Here is a 15,937-nt window from a genome sequence, read left to right on the forward strand (position 1 = left end):
GGCCGTTAGGCCAATAAAATTTTTTAATTGTGTAGCTCTCGTGAGTCCCCTGTAGCTCAGTGCTAGAGCATCCGAAATAGTAATGGAAGGTCCTAGGTTGGAAATCCTGTTCGGAGAAATCCGATTTCCTTTTTCGAGTATGCCAGTGTGTCACTCAGTGAATAATACATCCTCTCTGTGGGTAATTTTTCCTGTTACTTTCCAGGTAACCCGAGTTTCATTTCCTCCTTGATGATTGGGATTACATTTGAACGAAAAAAAGTTTACACTCTTTTAGGCTTATATGAGCAAAAGCATGCTCAGAAACAGTTTTTCAGTTAATGATTGAATCGGATTTCAAGATGTATTCGACGCGGTGACCTTTGATTTCAGGTTGAGGTAGACGCTTTTTAAACTGACAAAACTAGCGTCCAGGTCAGCGCGCTCACAAAGTTGGCTGTGTCCCTTTAAAATAAAGCATCATTTTTATTAAATTGCGCATATGCCACGCATCGACTTTCAAATCTAGCAATATGCAGGATGTTTGTCCCATGAACCTAGTTTGATGGCCTAAATTACTGCCTTCGAGCAAATTGTTTGTTTTTTTCGGGACAAGATAGTTCAACGTTATCTCGACGTCTTCCTCGGTTGTTTGATCTTGTTAATCGGTCACGTGATTATTCATCACGTGACCACTGTATAGCGCCGTATATAATTGGACCACGCCCAGAGTCAAGTGATCAGAGACATAAAACTGAGGAAAAGCCAGTCAGAATATTTTTTTGTCCAGAATTCCATGCGAGCCCTTTGAGGAAACATAAGCATGCGTTTTGCTTTACGGTGGAAATGTGAGGATTAAAAATTTGCTCTTGACCAGTGTTTTTTTTTCGCTTTTGATCAGTGTAGTTTAGGCGAAGTATAATAATTTTAATTTTTGATATGTAGAATTTTAGAACTCTTAACCAGGAGAAACAACAAAAATCTTGAGGTCCCATAAGTTAACTTTTTTTTTTTTTTTTAATTATTATTAAGCTGCCTGCTGGTAACTACCACGTTTTACTTGATTGGTGGTAACATGTTCTAGATGTGATGATTATTAAAAGGATATCTAATGTGTTGAAGAATGCGCGTTATCCCAAGCGTGTGAAGGCATGGCTTAAGCCAGCTAGTTAAAACAATTTTAACTATGCAGAAATTTATTGAAAGACCACCAAACTTGATAATAAAACAGACCTTAAAATACTTCTGCCTTCGGGTCTTGAAAAGATATGTAGCGTGACGTAACGGATTATTTAGCAAAACGGGTCACATGACTTATTTATAGGAAGGAAGTTTACAATAGTTTATCGTTAGAGATCCGTAACCTTAACTCCAGAGTCTTATTTAGGCAAAAAGTCAACGAACATTGTTATTTGTAATTTTTTTTTATAGTATCACTTTTTACCGCTGTATTTTCTGCTTGCACACTTTACATTTTTAGTTTTTACAGGACCCCTTTGATAACAATACTGTTTGTACTGATTGGTTTATTCCTGTTTAAATATTCGTTTATTATTAATGATTATTATTATTATTATTATCATTATTACTATTATTATTATTATTATTCCTAATAAATTTGAAACTCGTCTTTAAAGTCACGATTATGATTTCCTTGGCTCGCACTCGCCCGTTTTGTGGTATAAATGTTTTGCAAAGGAATACAAACGATCTCATGTTGACGAGGTGTGAGTCCATCTTGTTTACAAAAAGGAGTTTTGAAATATCCAAAGAGGACAAGAAACAACGTATTTTACTGTTAGGCAAAATAGTTTCACTTGTCAATTCCAGCGTAAATAAAGAAAACCCCACTTTTTCCAAGCATTCTGCATTAAACGATCACAACAAAAATGTTACATATATCCATGAGATTCTCATATATTGCATCTTGTGTTAAAAGTTACTATGTAGACAAATTTATCAATATTCCCAGGCCGGAAACCTGTATAAAACAGTTCATAAAATAAAAAATTGCTAAAGTTTTTGAGTAAGTGAACCATATTATGGCAATACCAGGAAGGCCTTAATTCCAAATTAATTAGCTCATTTTACTAGTTGCCGACCGCCTATGCTATTCTAGAAACTGGCAAATCAAATGTTCTTCTCAATTATCTTTTTAGGAAAGGCTCGCCAAAAAAAGACAGCAAAAAGCTTTTAGAAGAAAGAGCGAAACTTCGTAGACTTCGCTTACGTAAGGACGTTCCTGGTGATGGCAACTGTTTGTTTCACGCAGTGGAAGACCAACTAAACCGTTTGGGGCAAGATGGCTACGACCATTTTAAGCTCAGAGCTCTTGTTGTTGAAACGCTACCCAAGGTACGTAATTTGTAATAGGCCGCCTAGTGTCGCTTTTATTTGGCTTATTTTTCAGCGGGGAGGAATGGGGAGACGTAAGCCACAGCTCCATTTCTACGTGTAGGAACATTCCCACCTTTGTGAGGCTTGGGCAGCTAAAAAATAGATGAAAATAGTGAAGCTATTAGAAGCGTTCAGATCTTATAGGATGTGCTCCCGGCATTAAGGCTAATTTAGGGCCTCCACAGACGAGCTCGAGGCAAATTGTTGTCGATACTGACCTTTTGGTAGGCTGGCGACAACAAGAAATTATCGATTAAAAAAAAAACGTCTCGTGTGTGAACCAATTATCGACAACAATTGGTGAAAAATAAAGTCGCCTGCATTACAAAGCAGTTTCCTTCAGGAAAACTACTTTAGTTGTAGTGCTGTCTCAGGACTGCCTCTACCTCCGCCCTACATAGGCGGCGGTAGAGGAATAGGCCTTATCACGGTTTTCGACGCCATTTTGACGAGTAGGCAAACAGGCTTGAAGTAACAGTGTTTGTATGGAAATCCGATGTCAAATAATTTTCAGAAAACCTCGCTTCTGAAAAATTCGTGAATTGGAAACTTTCGGCACTAGGAAAAGGATTTTAAGAAAGAAAAGTGGAGGGATGTAGCTTTGCCAGAAAGCGCCCTGTCGTGTTTTGAACTTTCCATACCGAACTAGCCGTGAACTGCTACTAAAAATAGTTCGCGGGAAAAAACGAATACAGGGAAATGTATGGAAAGTTCAAAACACGATCCCTCCAATTTTTTCCTGAAAATCCTTTTGTTAGTGCCAAAAGTTTTCAATTCATGAATTTTTCAGAAGCAATGTTTTATGAAAATTATCTGACATCGGATTTCCATACAAACACTGTTATTTCAAACCGTGATAAGGCCTATTCCTGAGACAGGGCTACTTTAGTTCTCGATAAACGCAGCAGTTTCGTTATCGACAACTTGCTTTCTCTCGTCTGTGAATATTACTCAAGTCTATTTAGAATAATAATAGTTGGCAATGAAGTTGTCTGCTGAAAATAATTTACCCCGTCTGTGGAGGCCCTTGCACTCGGTCTGATTATATAGTAGGGTCAGTCGCACGGGCCAATTTACACGTTACGATTTGTCGGCTTATTTCCTTTTTTCCTGGTTTTATTTAGCGCAGGGTGAAAATCGAGCAGATAAAAAATATATATATATACGGCACTGCTAAAATTTTTTAACACATGTGCAATGAACAACTTATCGTAATGAACGAAAAGTCACTCGCTTGGTCGTTCCATCGTTCCATCTTTTCATCGGTCGGTCCGTGGGCTGTAACTGACTTTCAGCAAATTTAGGGTACTTTCACAATACGGCTTGCGGTTGCTGAAATAGCCTAACAAACACTCGACCGGTAAAAAATAGAATTTTGGGGATTCTGAAAATCTCAATGCAATGAACTGCGTGCGCAAGCTCTCGAACGAGAACGGACTTCGCATGAATTTTTAAATGCTGGAATGGAGAACGCTAAATTTCGGTTAATATTGTTTTCAGTACGGTAAAATATTACCTTTCAGTTTGGGAAGAAAAAAAAAGTCAGTGCGGAAGGAAAAAAAATGAACACAGAACATGCTCATTACGCGAGTCGATCCCTGGATCTACATATTACAGGCCTGAGGACTTTTCCGCGACACCAACCCAAACAACGTCACTTTCCAAACGTTGGGAAAAAAATGACGACCCCATCTATTGAACCGCTGATTAGGACGGCCACAACGGTGTTTCTTTACTACATTAGGGAGCAACTGGTAATCATACTCTAGGTAACAAAATTAAAGAAGCAAATCACTTCAGATATAATCCGAAACATATATTTCATTCACCTGTTCAATTCAGGAAAATGCTCAAAGGGTACTTTGATTATAAATCGGGCCGATTTTCTTGGGCCAAATCTGCTCGATTATTGGTTCTTTGCCTAACCACTCTTACGAAGACATGGCAGTCTGTGGCATTTTCTTCATTATGGTAACACAGAAACCAAACCCCTCGGACTAAATTAACAAACGTTTTTCATTCGACTAATTTATTTTTGTTTTCCACGTTACCATGCTCCCACCAATAGCGCATCTCCATTGCCAAGCACAAACAACCACAATTCTTTGATTCGCTCTGGCGAAAGGATAACGCTTAGTACTTGAATCTCTTTACGGTGGCCAATTTACCTTTAGTTATCAACTGTTTGATAAATCAAACATTTGTTACTACTCCTCACCGACGCAGCACCACAGTTTTTTTAGGAACTGACCCCTGTTTTATGTTTAAGAAGCTTGCGTAGTTTGGTCTCAGCTGGACTTGGACAATGAACCGATTTGGAATTGCTTGGGCTATTAGGCCACGGCTCTAGGAAATACTAAAAGCAGTAGAAGAAATATCTCGAAAGAAAGGATAGACCTGCGATATACGTTACTGATTATAGTACTTCATCTACAGGCTTCAATTATACAATGATGCCGAGTTTTCTTCGCTGATGAGTCAGTAATAAATGACAGTTACGTCTCAGCTTCGTTTTTGTGTTGCTCTCGATCGACAGGTAATTAAAGTGACGGAGAATAGTAAAAAAAAAAAAAAAAAAAAAAATGGAATTTAACAAAGCTATTAAGAAACAAGTCAGTTATCAAAGAATGCCTTTTCCAGAACCTTAGCTTCACCCCACTCAAACGAAAACAAACAAAAAACATGCCATGAAAAATTGAAAGAGAACTGAGAGAAAAAAAAATTATTAAACCCTATAGGTGAACGCGTTGTTTTCAGCTGCTCGAACAATACTTTAGTTAGTTCAGGTACCAAGACATGTACAGCTGAAATACGAAAGGAACAACGGGAGAGGTAACGGGTGCGATTGCTAAATAGCCACGAGGGACATGCCATTATTTCTGATGGTTCTAAAATGAAATTGCCACAAAGGAGGACGCCCGCCACTCAATTGTTATTGACTCAAAGTCACTAACAGTCATCAGGAAAAGTAGAGCAGTAAACACTAAACGAAAACCAACTCTTGCATTCACAGAACCCGAATTTCACCTCACGTTTCAATAACGAAAATGATTTAAAGGAATATCAGCGAAAAATGAGCAGAGATAAAGAGTTCGGAGGCAATGAAGAGATTGTAGCCCTGGCTTCTGCTCTTGATATGACGATAAGGGTTTTAACGCCTTACAGGGAGTATACCTTTCCACCTGATCAAAAGGGTCCACTGATAGATGAGATTCTCCTAGGACACGACGGCGTGAACCACTACTATAGTTTGGAGCCAGGTAAGCGTCAAAAATCATGCAATGAAATATACGTTAGATAACTGAGCGTAGTCGTCAAGGATTGCTATGAAACAAATTTAAAATGTTATTCTCACCTTCACAGAGAAAAACAGCCTCCCAGGCAAGCAGAAAAACAAACAAAATTAAAACAAGAAGCTGTTTCCAGCTTATACTCGGGCCATATTTGACTGTGTGGTGCGTAAAGCCTACAATCTTTTAACAGTGATAACCTCCAGCATCGCCAATTCCCCCAAATAGATAGCCTGCGAGCAAACTCTCTTGGGGGTGGATCCTCTTTCCCCCTATCGCCCCCCACCCCCAAGAGAGCTTGCTCTCAGGCTACCAAATGGATAGATACAGACATATAGTGAGGCAATAAGTAACCACCAGATAGAATTGCATTTCTTGCAGTCAGAATGAAAAACAGGGGAAAACGACATTTCTCATACGAATGCTTTTTATAATCCGCGGGCTTTAATCCTTACGTTTTCACCATTCGTTTAGAGACAGAAACCATTCGTACGGTTCTAATATGTATGTGACGCTGGGTCAATGACGGATCGGGATTTTCGGTATGATCTAGACCCGGGAGGGTACTCCCTTATGTGACCTTAGCGGGGACGTGCGGCCCGATAGGGTATGCATGGTTTTCAGCGGGTGTTTTGTCTTGAACGGGGTATCTATTTTATCACTTTCTGTTTTAAACAGGGTATCCCTACATGACCTAATGGCTTAAACAGATTGTGATTGCCAATGCATTAAATTACAGTAAGAAACTAGTGTATTCTTATTTCATTCTAGTTCTAAACAGGGTGAGATTTTGGGTTAAATGTCTTAGAAAGGGCCTTAAAATTTTGAATTCTGTCTTAAACGGGATAGTGAAATCGGAGAATTGTGTCTCAAACAGGGTCAGGGTTTGAACGCCCGGGCCGCACCTCTCTACCCAAGCATCTGTTGAGTACCCCCCCCCCCCCCCGGGATCTAGAGTAACGTTACGCATCACGCGTACGTTCATATCCTTGTACGTTTTTCAATGTTTCGCTGTTTATATTTTTGAATGAAATTCAGAGGAAAGCATTTGTTATTCACCTTTCATTTGAAGACAGGAACCGTTTCTACATTGATTGTTTTTCTATAGTAAACGTGAGACATATCTTGGCCCGCGAGGTCATAGACTGATTTAGTTGCCAAACTTTCGGTTAAACAAAACTAACCTTGAGGCACTCAGGTTAGCCTAAAAAACACTCCAGTTAGCCTAAAGAGCACTCCAGTTAGCCTAAATAGCACTTAGGTTAGCTTAACGGTTAGCAGTTTATGTTGGGGTTGTTCATGCCTCGCATGCCTCGCACGTCTGGCTCGCATATTGTAAGCACTCCTTACGGCCCGAAAACAAAGAACGCGACCGAGAATTTAAAGAATTTGATAACACGACAGAAAACGTAACTCGTACCAGCCGAGTACAAAAAACGAGACCGAGAACAATAACTCGTGGCCCGAAGTCTTATCTCTCGGCCCATCGCGACCCCAAAAAGAAAAAAGAATTTGATAATGCTACCAAGACCTTAACTCGGTCCGCCTTACGGCTCGAGTAATAAAACAAAAAAAGAATAAAAACAGAAACAAAACATTGTATGTACGTCTCAGTCACTGTCCTACCATTCAAAGCATTCTCGTTAAACGCTGGCCATTTGATTTTAGTTGCGAAGGCTGCAGTACCAAGGCTGAAATGAATGTATCAGTTCCAAATGTTCAAGAAACATTTTAAGATACAGAAAACGCCAGATAATAGTATAATCAACGAATATACACTTTTTAGCTATGGAGGAAGATGATGATGACGATGACGGTAAAAATTGTGATGACGATGATGATGATGATGATGACGGCGGCGGTAATGACGGTGATGATTGTGATGGTAACCGCGATGTTTATAGCGACGAAAAAGATGAAGGTCAAGCTGTGAGTTCTATGCTGTAAATAATGCTGAGTTAAAAACGTAACGCTATGATTTTCCAATCTATAACAATGCCGTTAAATTTTTATCAACAACTTAAAAGATTACATGTGATTTGCAATTGGACCTTTGTTATTATTTTTTTCGGTGGGAAGGGAAGTGGCCATATTGGAGGGCTTGTATTGACCTCTCCGATTTAATGAAATGTGGATTGATGAAATACTGTTGGTACCAATTGTGTTCTGGTATTGGCATTGTTCCTTATCATTTCCATTGTTATTAGTTCTGGCTTCTTTAACTGGTGATCGTCAGAAACTGCCCACAATGGGTTATGAAAGTACCGAAGGCACCTCCAGCATCACGAGTTTTCTTTTTCAGTATAGAGCAACAACAACAAAAAAAGTGCTATCCATTCCCTCTCTCTTAAGGCCTTTCTCCAGTATTTTCAGTATCCGCCGATTTATAAAGCCAGTTTTTGACATGTCACACACCCCCAGGAGTGTCAGCTTGCTTGTATTTCAAGTTTGATTAGGTTCCGATGCATGGGGAGCCAATTAACACTAACCATGATACCACCCTAATATAATTGAGGCCGGATATAACTTATCTTTCGGTTCTATTCTGTTGCTGAAAACCAGGATCAGCACTAACCAAGGGTCTAAGGGTCTAATTGATAGGTCACCTAGCAATCAACCCCCGGGAGGACTCCCATATAAAAGTGACGGGGGTGATCGTTGTTACTCTTGTATGGGAGTCCCCCCGGGCAATAAAATAAAATTTGTCAAAACAGACAAAATGGCGGAAACCACTCATTAACTTTGCCCTCAACAAACTGAGACAAACAGTTTATATTAACAATAGCAATAGTTCCTCTTCACGACTCAAACATATAGAAATACTTGTATCAGAACAAGGTTACCCTCAGCCTCACCTCCAATCCAAGGCCAGCTCACTAGGCTTACAACTATTAAGTGGGTTATTGACCTCATCACGATCATTATAGCTTCGCTCCTCATCATCACCACTATTATAACTACCAATAACGAAAGTGAAGCCGATTGCACAAATTATAGACGCCGTAATACCCGGTGAAAGCTTCGTTCCCTTTCTGATTCTCATTGTGTTAATCTATTCCGGTTCTCACTAAGGTAACTTGTCAATGTGGCCACAAAAAAGGTGAGGGAGAGTGCCCTTGCAAAGCTGCTGAACAAAAATGTTGGGAGCAATGTAGCTGCAATGCGGAGAAATGCCAAAACAGGGTGAGTGTGTCTTAATTTTGCCTACTCCTTAGCATTTGACCTCAGAAGAATCACTATTGCCGTGTTTATCATCATCATCATCATCATCATCATCATCATCATCATCATCGTCATCGTCATCGTCATTATCATCATCATCATCATCATCATCATCATTATCATCATCATCGTCATAATCATCATCATCACCGAGCCAATTAGCACTAGCGATTATACCACCTCACCTCAATATAATCGAGGCCGGATATAATTTATCTTTCGGTTCTATTCTGTTGCTGAAACCAGGATCAGCACTAACCAAGGGTCTAAGGGTCTAATTGATAGGTCACCTAGCAATCAACCTCAAGAAAGACACCTACATAATAGTGACTGGGGTGATCGTCTTACTTTTAAGGGGTTATAATTTATTAGTGGTTTGGTACCCCTTTGTGGGCTAAAATCTAAAATGACGCCTGTCAGAGATATGGTGGTACCTTTAAGGGTATTGAACTGGAAAATATGAGAGGAAGTCAATGTCAGTCAACTGATTTGGTACCTCTTATGGATAAAATTTATCAGACCCCCCACCCCTTCCCCCCGCACAAAAAAGATTCCTGGTACTTTTTAGGGCTTCTTTCAAAATTTCCGACGATCGCCTCAGTCACTCTTGTATGGGAGTCCCCCCGGGCAATAAAATAAAATTTGTCAAAACAGACAAAATAGCGGAAACCACTCATTAACTTCGCCTTCAACAACCCGAGACAAACAGTTTATATTAACAATAGCAATAGTTCCTCTTCACGACTCAAACATATAGAAATACTTGTATCAGAACAAGGTCACCTTCGGCCTTACTTCCAATCCAAGGCCAGCTCACTAGGCTTACAACTATTAAGTGGGTTATTGACCTCATCACGATCATTATAGCTTCGCTCCTCATCATCACCACTATTATAATTACCGATAACGAAAGTGAAGCCGATTGCACAAATTATAGGCGCCGTAATACCCGGTGAAAGCTTCGTTCCCTTTCTGATTTTCATTGTGTTAATCTAATTTTGGTTATATTAAGGTAACTTGTCAATGTGGCCCTAACAAAAAGTGCGCCTACAAAAAAGGTGTAAGAGTTTGCTCTTGCAAAGCTGCTGCACGCGAATGTTGGGAGCAATGTAACTGCAATGCGGAGAAATGCCAAAACAGGGTGAGTGTGTCTTTATTTTGCCTACTCCTTAGCATTTGACCTCACAAGAATCACTATTGCCGTGTTTATCATCATCATCATCATCATCATCATCATCATCATCATCATCATCATCATCATCATCATCATCATCGTCATCATCATCACCGAAAATAACAAGGAAGGTTGCATATATTACAAGCATTTCAATGGCTAGTGAAAGCTACGTTATTACACCAAAGAAAATCACGTTGTAATTAATATTAAGGAGATTTAGCAAAGACAACGTAACGCCAAAGATGACAGCGCGCGCACGGATTAAAACCGAGAAGGACTAGGTCGAGAGCTTTAGCTAAACGAGAACTTTTTCCTTCTGTTTAACACAAAACGCGTTGCGAATTTTTACATCCTGACGTGTAATATAGTGTAGAAAAAAATTTTGGCAGACTTTTTCAAATCGCGTGTTTATCTCTGCTCTCGTCATGCTGTCGCAACACGAAGAAAATTTTCATCTTCATGTCATGGCTCACGGTCGGCTTACTGCTTAGAGCTGTTCGTAAGGCCTTAATTTTTGCAAATGCCGAAGACATTATTAATGATGAAGATTTTGTTCTCTTGTACGATGCTTATGCATCAAAACCGGTTTTTCCTTATTTGGAAGTTTTACAAGTTTGATCCAAACTGAACTGATACAGAGTGCCGAACAGAGTTGAGATTTGATAAAGACGACTTAGAGTTGCTATCAGATTGTCTTCAGATTCAGCAACAGCTTGCCATGCTTTCCGACACTCTCGACTTCCCAACTTCCAATGGAACACACCCTCCGCAGCTATGGTGGTAAGCATGATCATATCTTTTTGGTCCGTCCATACCGTGACAGATCTAAGATAGAAAAGGTTTAAGTTATAAATTATTTTATAGTTATTATAAAAGATAATTTTAATTGTTACATAAATTATTATGAGTTAGTTATAGCAAAGGTTCAAGATCGAAAGGCTCACATAAATCCCCAGGGCACATGATTTCATCGTTGTAAATTAAAATTGTAAATCTTTACTGATATTCTGTATAAGAAATTCACAGGTGTCTGAAATCTTATACAAACGAAATAGTTGTATTTTTACACATAATTTAATGATGAACGAAAAAATGTTTCAAGAAAACAGAACTCTGCCTCTTATATGTGTAAAATATCGGTAAACAACATTAATACTAAATATGTATGACAACATAAGATCAATATAAGGTGATGAGCGGTTTAAGGAAAAGAAGCAAGTCAAGGCAACCAACAGACTGCGAGCAGCCCTTATTTTTCTTCAGAGATAGTGGGGCGAGTGCAGTGCAGTGCATTTGTTTCAGTGGACCTTTGAGCGTGCATTTGTTTTCAATCGTCAATCGAAATAAAAGTAAGTGCAAAGTTGCGTTGACATAAAACAATTGTTTCATTAGTGATTCTGTACATGCTGCTTCTTCTGTTCAGTTGTTTCGTCCATTTGTAAAGCAATTACATGTTAAGTCCTTGAAAGCAAAGTGAAATAAAGTTAAATTTATTCAGGCTGAAGTTAGCCGCCAATTCACTGCCAATTCATTGGCTGCCAATTCACCGTTTAAAAGTGTGCTGCCAATTCGTTTTCTTTTACCATTTTAAAGAAACTCTATTAGCCGTTATCAAGCCTTCCCTCTATCATTATCGAAAATACCAATTTCGCACAACTGCAGCTTTCGAACACAAATGTGCACCAAACTTAAGTTGAGTACGAACTTGGTACAAAGTATCTCACCACGTAATAAAATGCAAACTGTCTACCTTAATAACTCATGAACTATGTAAAATGTAATGTAAAAGGACATATCATGTAAAACTACACTTCACTGTCATCAGCGTACGGGGCGGGGGGGCTGGGGGGGCTGCAGCCCCCCCCCTCCCCCCTGTCGGAAAAAAAAAATAGTATTATTCGGGCAAAACGGATGTACCGTTAGGGCAAAGACATAGTAAAAAATATTTTATTTTTTAATAACTTGATTTGGGCCGTGCTAGAGCAAGTCCCGAGGATAATGGAAGGCGTGGTCACTTTATCAAAGGATCGCGATCTCAAGACCTACAACGAAAGTAATTCGCTTCGCCACTCAATTTGTGACTTTAAGTTTGTTTATGGCTTGATGGTTTTGAAGCTCATCTTATCCAACACTGATACTGATTTGAGTAGATATCTACAGGGAGAACAGATGGATGTCATCACTGCCAAGAAGACTGCTGATGCTGTCGTTAAGACACTGAGCAATTGTCGCAATGAAGAGAGCTTCACTCAGATGTGGTCACATGCTGATGTTATAGCGCAAAAAATCTGGCCCCAGTTGTTCCAAGGCCGGATAACTTTATCCGGTGGATAAGGCGCTTTTCAGGGTCTAAAAAATACTTCACGTTAAATGTTGTCCAAGGTTTTCGTACACTCCCAAACTAAGCTGTGGTTAGAGTGTTCATATTCACTTGTACAAGAGGAAATACTGAATTCTTTGCACAGCTTGAAACTGTCGGATAGTGACTTATCCACTGGATAAAGTTATCCGGCCTTTGAACAACTGGGGCCTGAATAGGAATCAAGGGTAGGAAATTTACCTTCAGAGATGCCAAGGTGCCTCGAACCAGACCATCACGCCGACTTCAGGGCCTTACTCAGTGGTGAGACACCTGCTGCAGCGAACGACAGCTCACAACAGACGCCAAAAGACCACTTTCGTATCACAGTTTATTACACAAGTATTGACAAAGTCGTCGGTGAACTTCAATCAAGGTTTGAGGGCAATGACCAGGAGGTTTTGTGCGCATTGGGCGAAATCGTATTCAGCCGTTCTCCAAGCATCAACAACATCTAAACTGTATCAAATTTCTATGGCGTGGATAGTGAAATGCTATCAAGTGAGAACTCAATCTTTGAAAACTACGACTGCGGGGACCCGTGCCAGAGAAGAAACGCAGCCGTGATGGTAAAGACCATGCATCAAAATGGTCTCCATGACATTTTACCTGTTCTATATAAAGTTGCCTCCATGCTGGCCACAATTCCTGCAACCTCGTGCTCTGCTGAAAGGTCTTTCAGTGCCCTTCGCCGCATCAAGACATTTTTAAGATCCACAATGGGACAAGAAAGACCGACTTAGCAGTATCGCCGTTATTAACACTGAAAGAAAGTATGCAAACAAGACAATGCAGAATGACATACAAAGGATTATTGACATATTTGGGTCTCGAAGTAATCGTTCTTCATACTTCTTTTAGAGCTCAAATGGGTACGTTGTATCTCTCGCTTCATGGTTTTTTTATTTTAGAAATGTTGATTTCGATTTACCGAAAATATTTGCACTATTTTGAATGCCCCTCCTCTCGCGGTATGGCGAAGAAAACTTGACGTCTCGAAAGAATCATCTTGTGCATCTGTGACCAACAAGTTTCATTCGGGCAAATTATGTTCACCCCCCCAACAAAATTTTTCCCGTACGCCGATGTTCACTGTTACTCTATCTCTCGATGTCACATTCCGGTCTCTTTATTGTTATTTATTATGATTAGGTCACAACCACAGTAAATAGTCACTAAAATGGCCGCCATATTGCCAATTAAGTCAATGTTTGAACTGGAATAACTAATTTTATACAATGATCATAATGTAAACGAACATATCGTGTAAAACTGCCCTTCACTGTCACTCCATCTCTTGATGTCTCATGCCGGTCTCTTTATTGTTTCTAAATAAGATAAGGTCGCAAAGACAATACACAGTCACTAAAATGGCCGCCGCCCATATTGCCAATTAGGAGGGGGTCTAGAAAGCCGTTTTCACGCCGCTTAAAATCAGTTCAACTGCAGCGTTTCAAGCAATACAAAAACCCTATGCTCATTACACAAAGCAATGTTTTGGGGTGTTTTGTAAATTTTTGGGTGATTTTTAGGTATATTTGGGAGGAGAAAGTTTTTCTCAAAAGAGTAGTAAAAAAAAGAAAGAAATAGGAAATATTGAAGATTTAGTGAAGTTTTAAAATTTGAATTTGCAGTTGATAATTAATAGAAGGTTAGTCAACTAGAAACCCGGGGTGATCTTGCGTGGGTATCAACTGTCTGGTAGTGTTCCAAAAATAATTTTCTTTCTTCTATCCCTTCCTTAAACCTCTGGAAATTCCATCCAAATTCATGTGTCCCCCCACCTTAAAGGGGGACAAGAATATAGCTTTCTTAACATTTAAAGTGCCAGATACATCCATTTCAAGTAGATACGAGTTAAAGCGCGCCTTTTAACATGTTAATATAACAATAAAAAAAAATGAAAAATAATTTTAACAAAATGCTCCCCCGTATCTGCTCCCCCTACCCCCCTCATTGGGGTAGAGTTACTGGGCGCAGAGTCTCTGCAGAGTCCCACCCTCACTGGTCCACCCGCACGAGGGAGCTCCAAAAACCTGAAGATGCTGAAAACATTATATAGGACGCGACAGCGTCTTTCCCTCCTATGTGGGACACATTTTCTTAGACGTGCACGAGGCACAGCCTCGTTTTGGTGCGAAGCTTGTTGAATGAATGAATGAAATCTTTATTTACAAACACGGTAAAAATATCAGTACAACAATAGTAAATAAACTATTTACTGGTTTACATATTTGCCGTGTGGGAGTCCGATACAGAGAGCCATTTATCAATTCTTGTCTTGAAGTTTCTTAGAGATGTTGTAGTGCGGATATCCTAAGGAAGATCGTTCCAAAGAGAAGCTCCGCTATAACTGAAACTACGCTTCAGGTAGTCAGTTCTCGGTTTCGGCAAGTACAATTTTTGACTTGCGTCGCGAAGATCGAAAGACAAAGTTCTCGGAGTGAACTTGTTACAAAGATAATTTGGGGTGAGCTTGTTGACGCATTTGTACATTAAATTTGCCTTTTGCTTCGTTCTTCTAACGGATAAGTTGTCCCAGCTGAGAGAGTTGTGAAGGTAACTAGAGACAAGCCATCCCAAACAACACTGCAGTAATCAAAATGTGGTTCGATAAGACCCTTGTATATTTCAATAGCGGTGTTCATTGAAATAAAAGGTCTGACTCGCTTAAGTGCACCGATACTGGAAGCGACTTTTTTTTTAAATTGCGTGTATGTGCTCCTTCCACGATAGATTTTCATCTATGTTCAGTCCGAGAGCTTTGCTATTATCTGTTTGGTTTATTTTGACGCCCTCAACATTAATATTAATTGTTTTGTCATTTAAAGACTGCAGTTTTTGACGTGAGCTAATGACCATAAACTCAGTTTTTGCCACATTGAGGCCGCAACTTGTTCGCTCTGAGCCAGAGATTACAGTCGAACCAGGTCAAGCGTACCCCCCTAGATTCTATAATGAATCTATTATTTGAAAATTGAACCCGTTAGTCGTTTCAAGTATTCAAATCAAAATTAGATTTCTGATTGGATTATACGAACAATACATGAAACCAGAAAACCAGAAAGCCCGCGGGAAAAACCCCTCTTAATATATTCAGAGCGGCAATTCTTGACTTATATAACAATGGATTTTCCAAAAAGCAGATTTCTCTTGATTTACAGCAGTCAACGCGTACTGTCAGAAAAAAATTCGCCATTTTAAACCGGGCACGGTGGTCCTGTCGCGTAAGTTTAAACTCACTAATGATCACTAAATGGACATTTTACGTTTGTACACTTGCGTTTTTTCCGTTAGTTATTCAAAAACAAAAATGAAAAAGGACTGGAAGCGTTTTATCATAATAAACGGTTCTCTTTTTGAGGTATATGCAAATTAATTTAGCGAAAAGTATGCGAACTCACAGTGAAAGATGTTCATTTCAGTTGACCTTCGACAATGGCAGCACATGTGTTGCGCTATTCGTTGCGGTATAATGGACATGTTTTACTTCGATCCGATAATTATTTTTGA

At 39.5% G+C, this 15,937-nt stretch overlaps 1 protein-coding gene across 3 annotated transcripts in view; it reads left to right on the forward strand.

Annotated features, from left to right (window-relative positions):
* The window catches only part of LOC146460857 (uncharacterized), a 47,584-nt gene that overhangs the window by 11,942 nt on the left and 19,705 nt on the right, over nucleotides 1–15,937 (forward strand). For all 3 annotated transcript variants that reach the window (XM_085087810.1, XM_085087809.1, XM_085087811.1), the window contains 4 exons: nucleotides 2,139–2,334; nucleotides 5,390–5,636; nucleotides 7,453–7,595; nucleotides 9,901–10,029. In XM_085087810.1, coding sequence (XP_084943936.1) covers nucleotides 2,139–2,334; nucleotides 5,390–5,636; nucleotides 7,453–7,595; nucleotides 9,901–10,029 — 715 coding nt within the window. The remainder of the gene's footprint in view (nucleotides 1–2,138; nucleotides 2,335–5,389; nucleotides 5,637–7,452; nucleotides 7,596–9,900; nucleotides 10,030–15,937) is intronic.

The sequence above is a fragment of the Pavona decussata genome, unplaced genomic scaffold (genome assembly GCF_977016875.1).
Source record: "Pavona decussata unplaced genomic scaffold, jaPavDecu1.1 SCAFFOLD_207, whole genome shotgun sequence".
In the NCBI taxonomy this organism is placed as follows: Eukaryota; Metazoa; Cnidaria; class Anthozoa; order Scleractinia; family Agariciidae; genus Pavona; species Pavona decussata.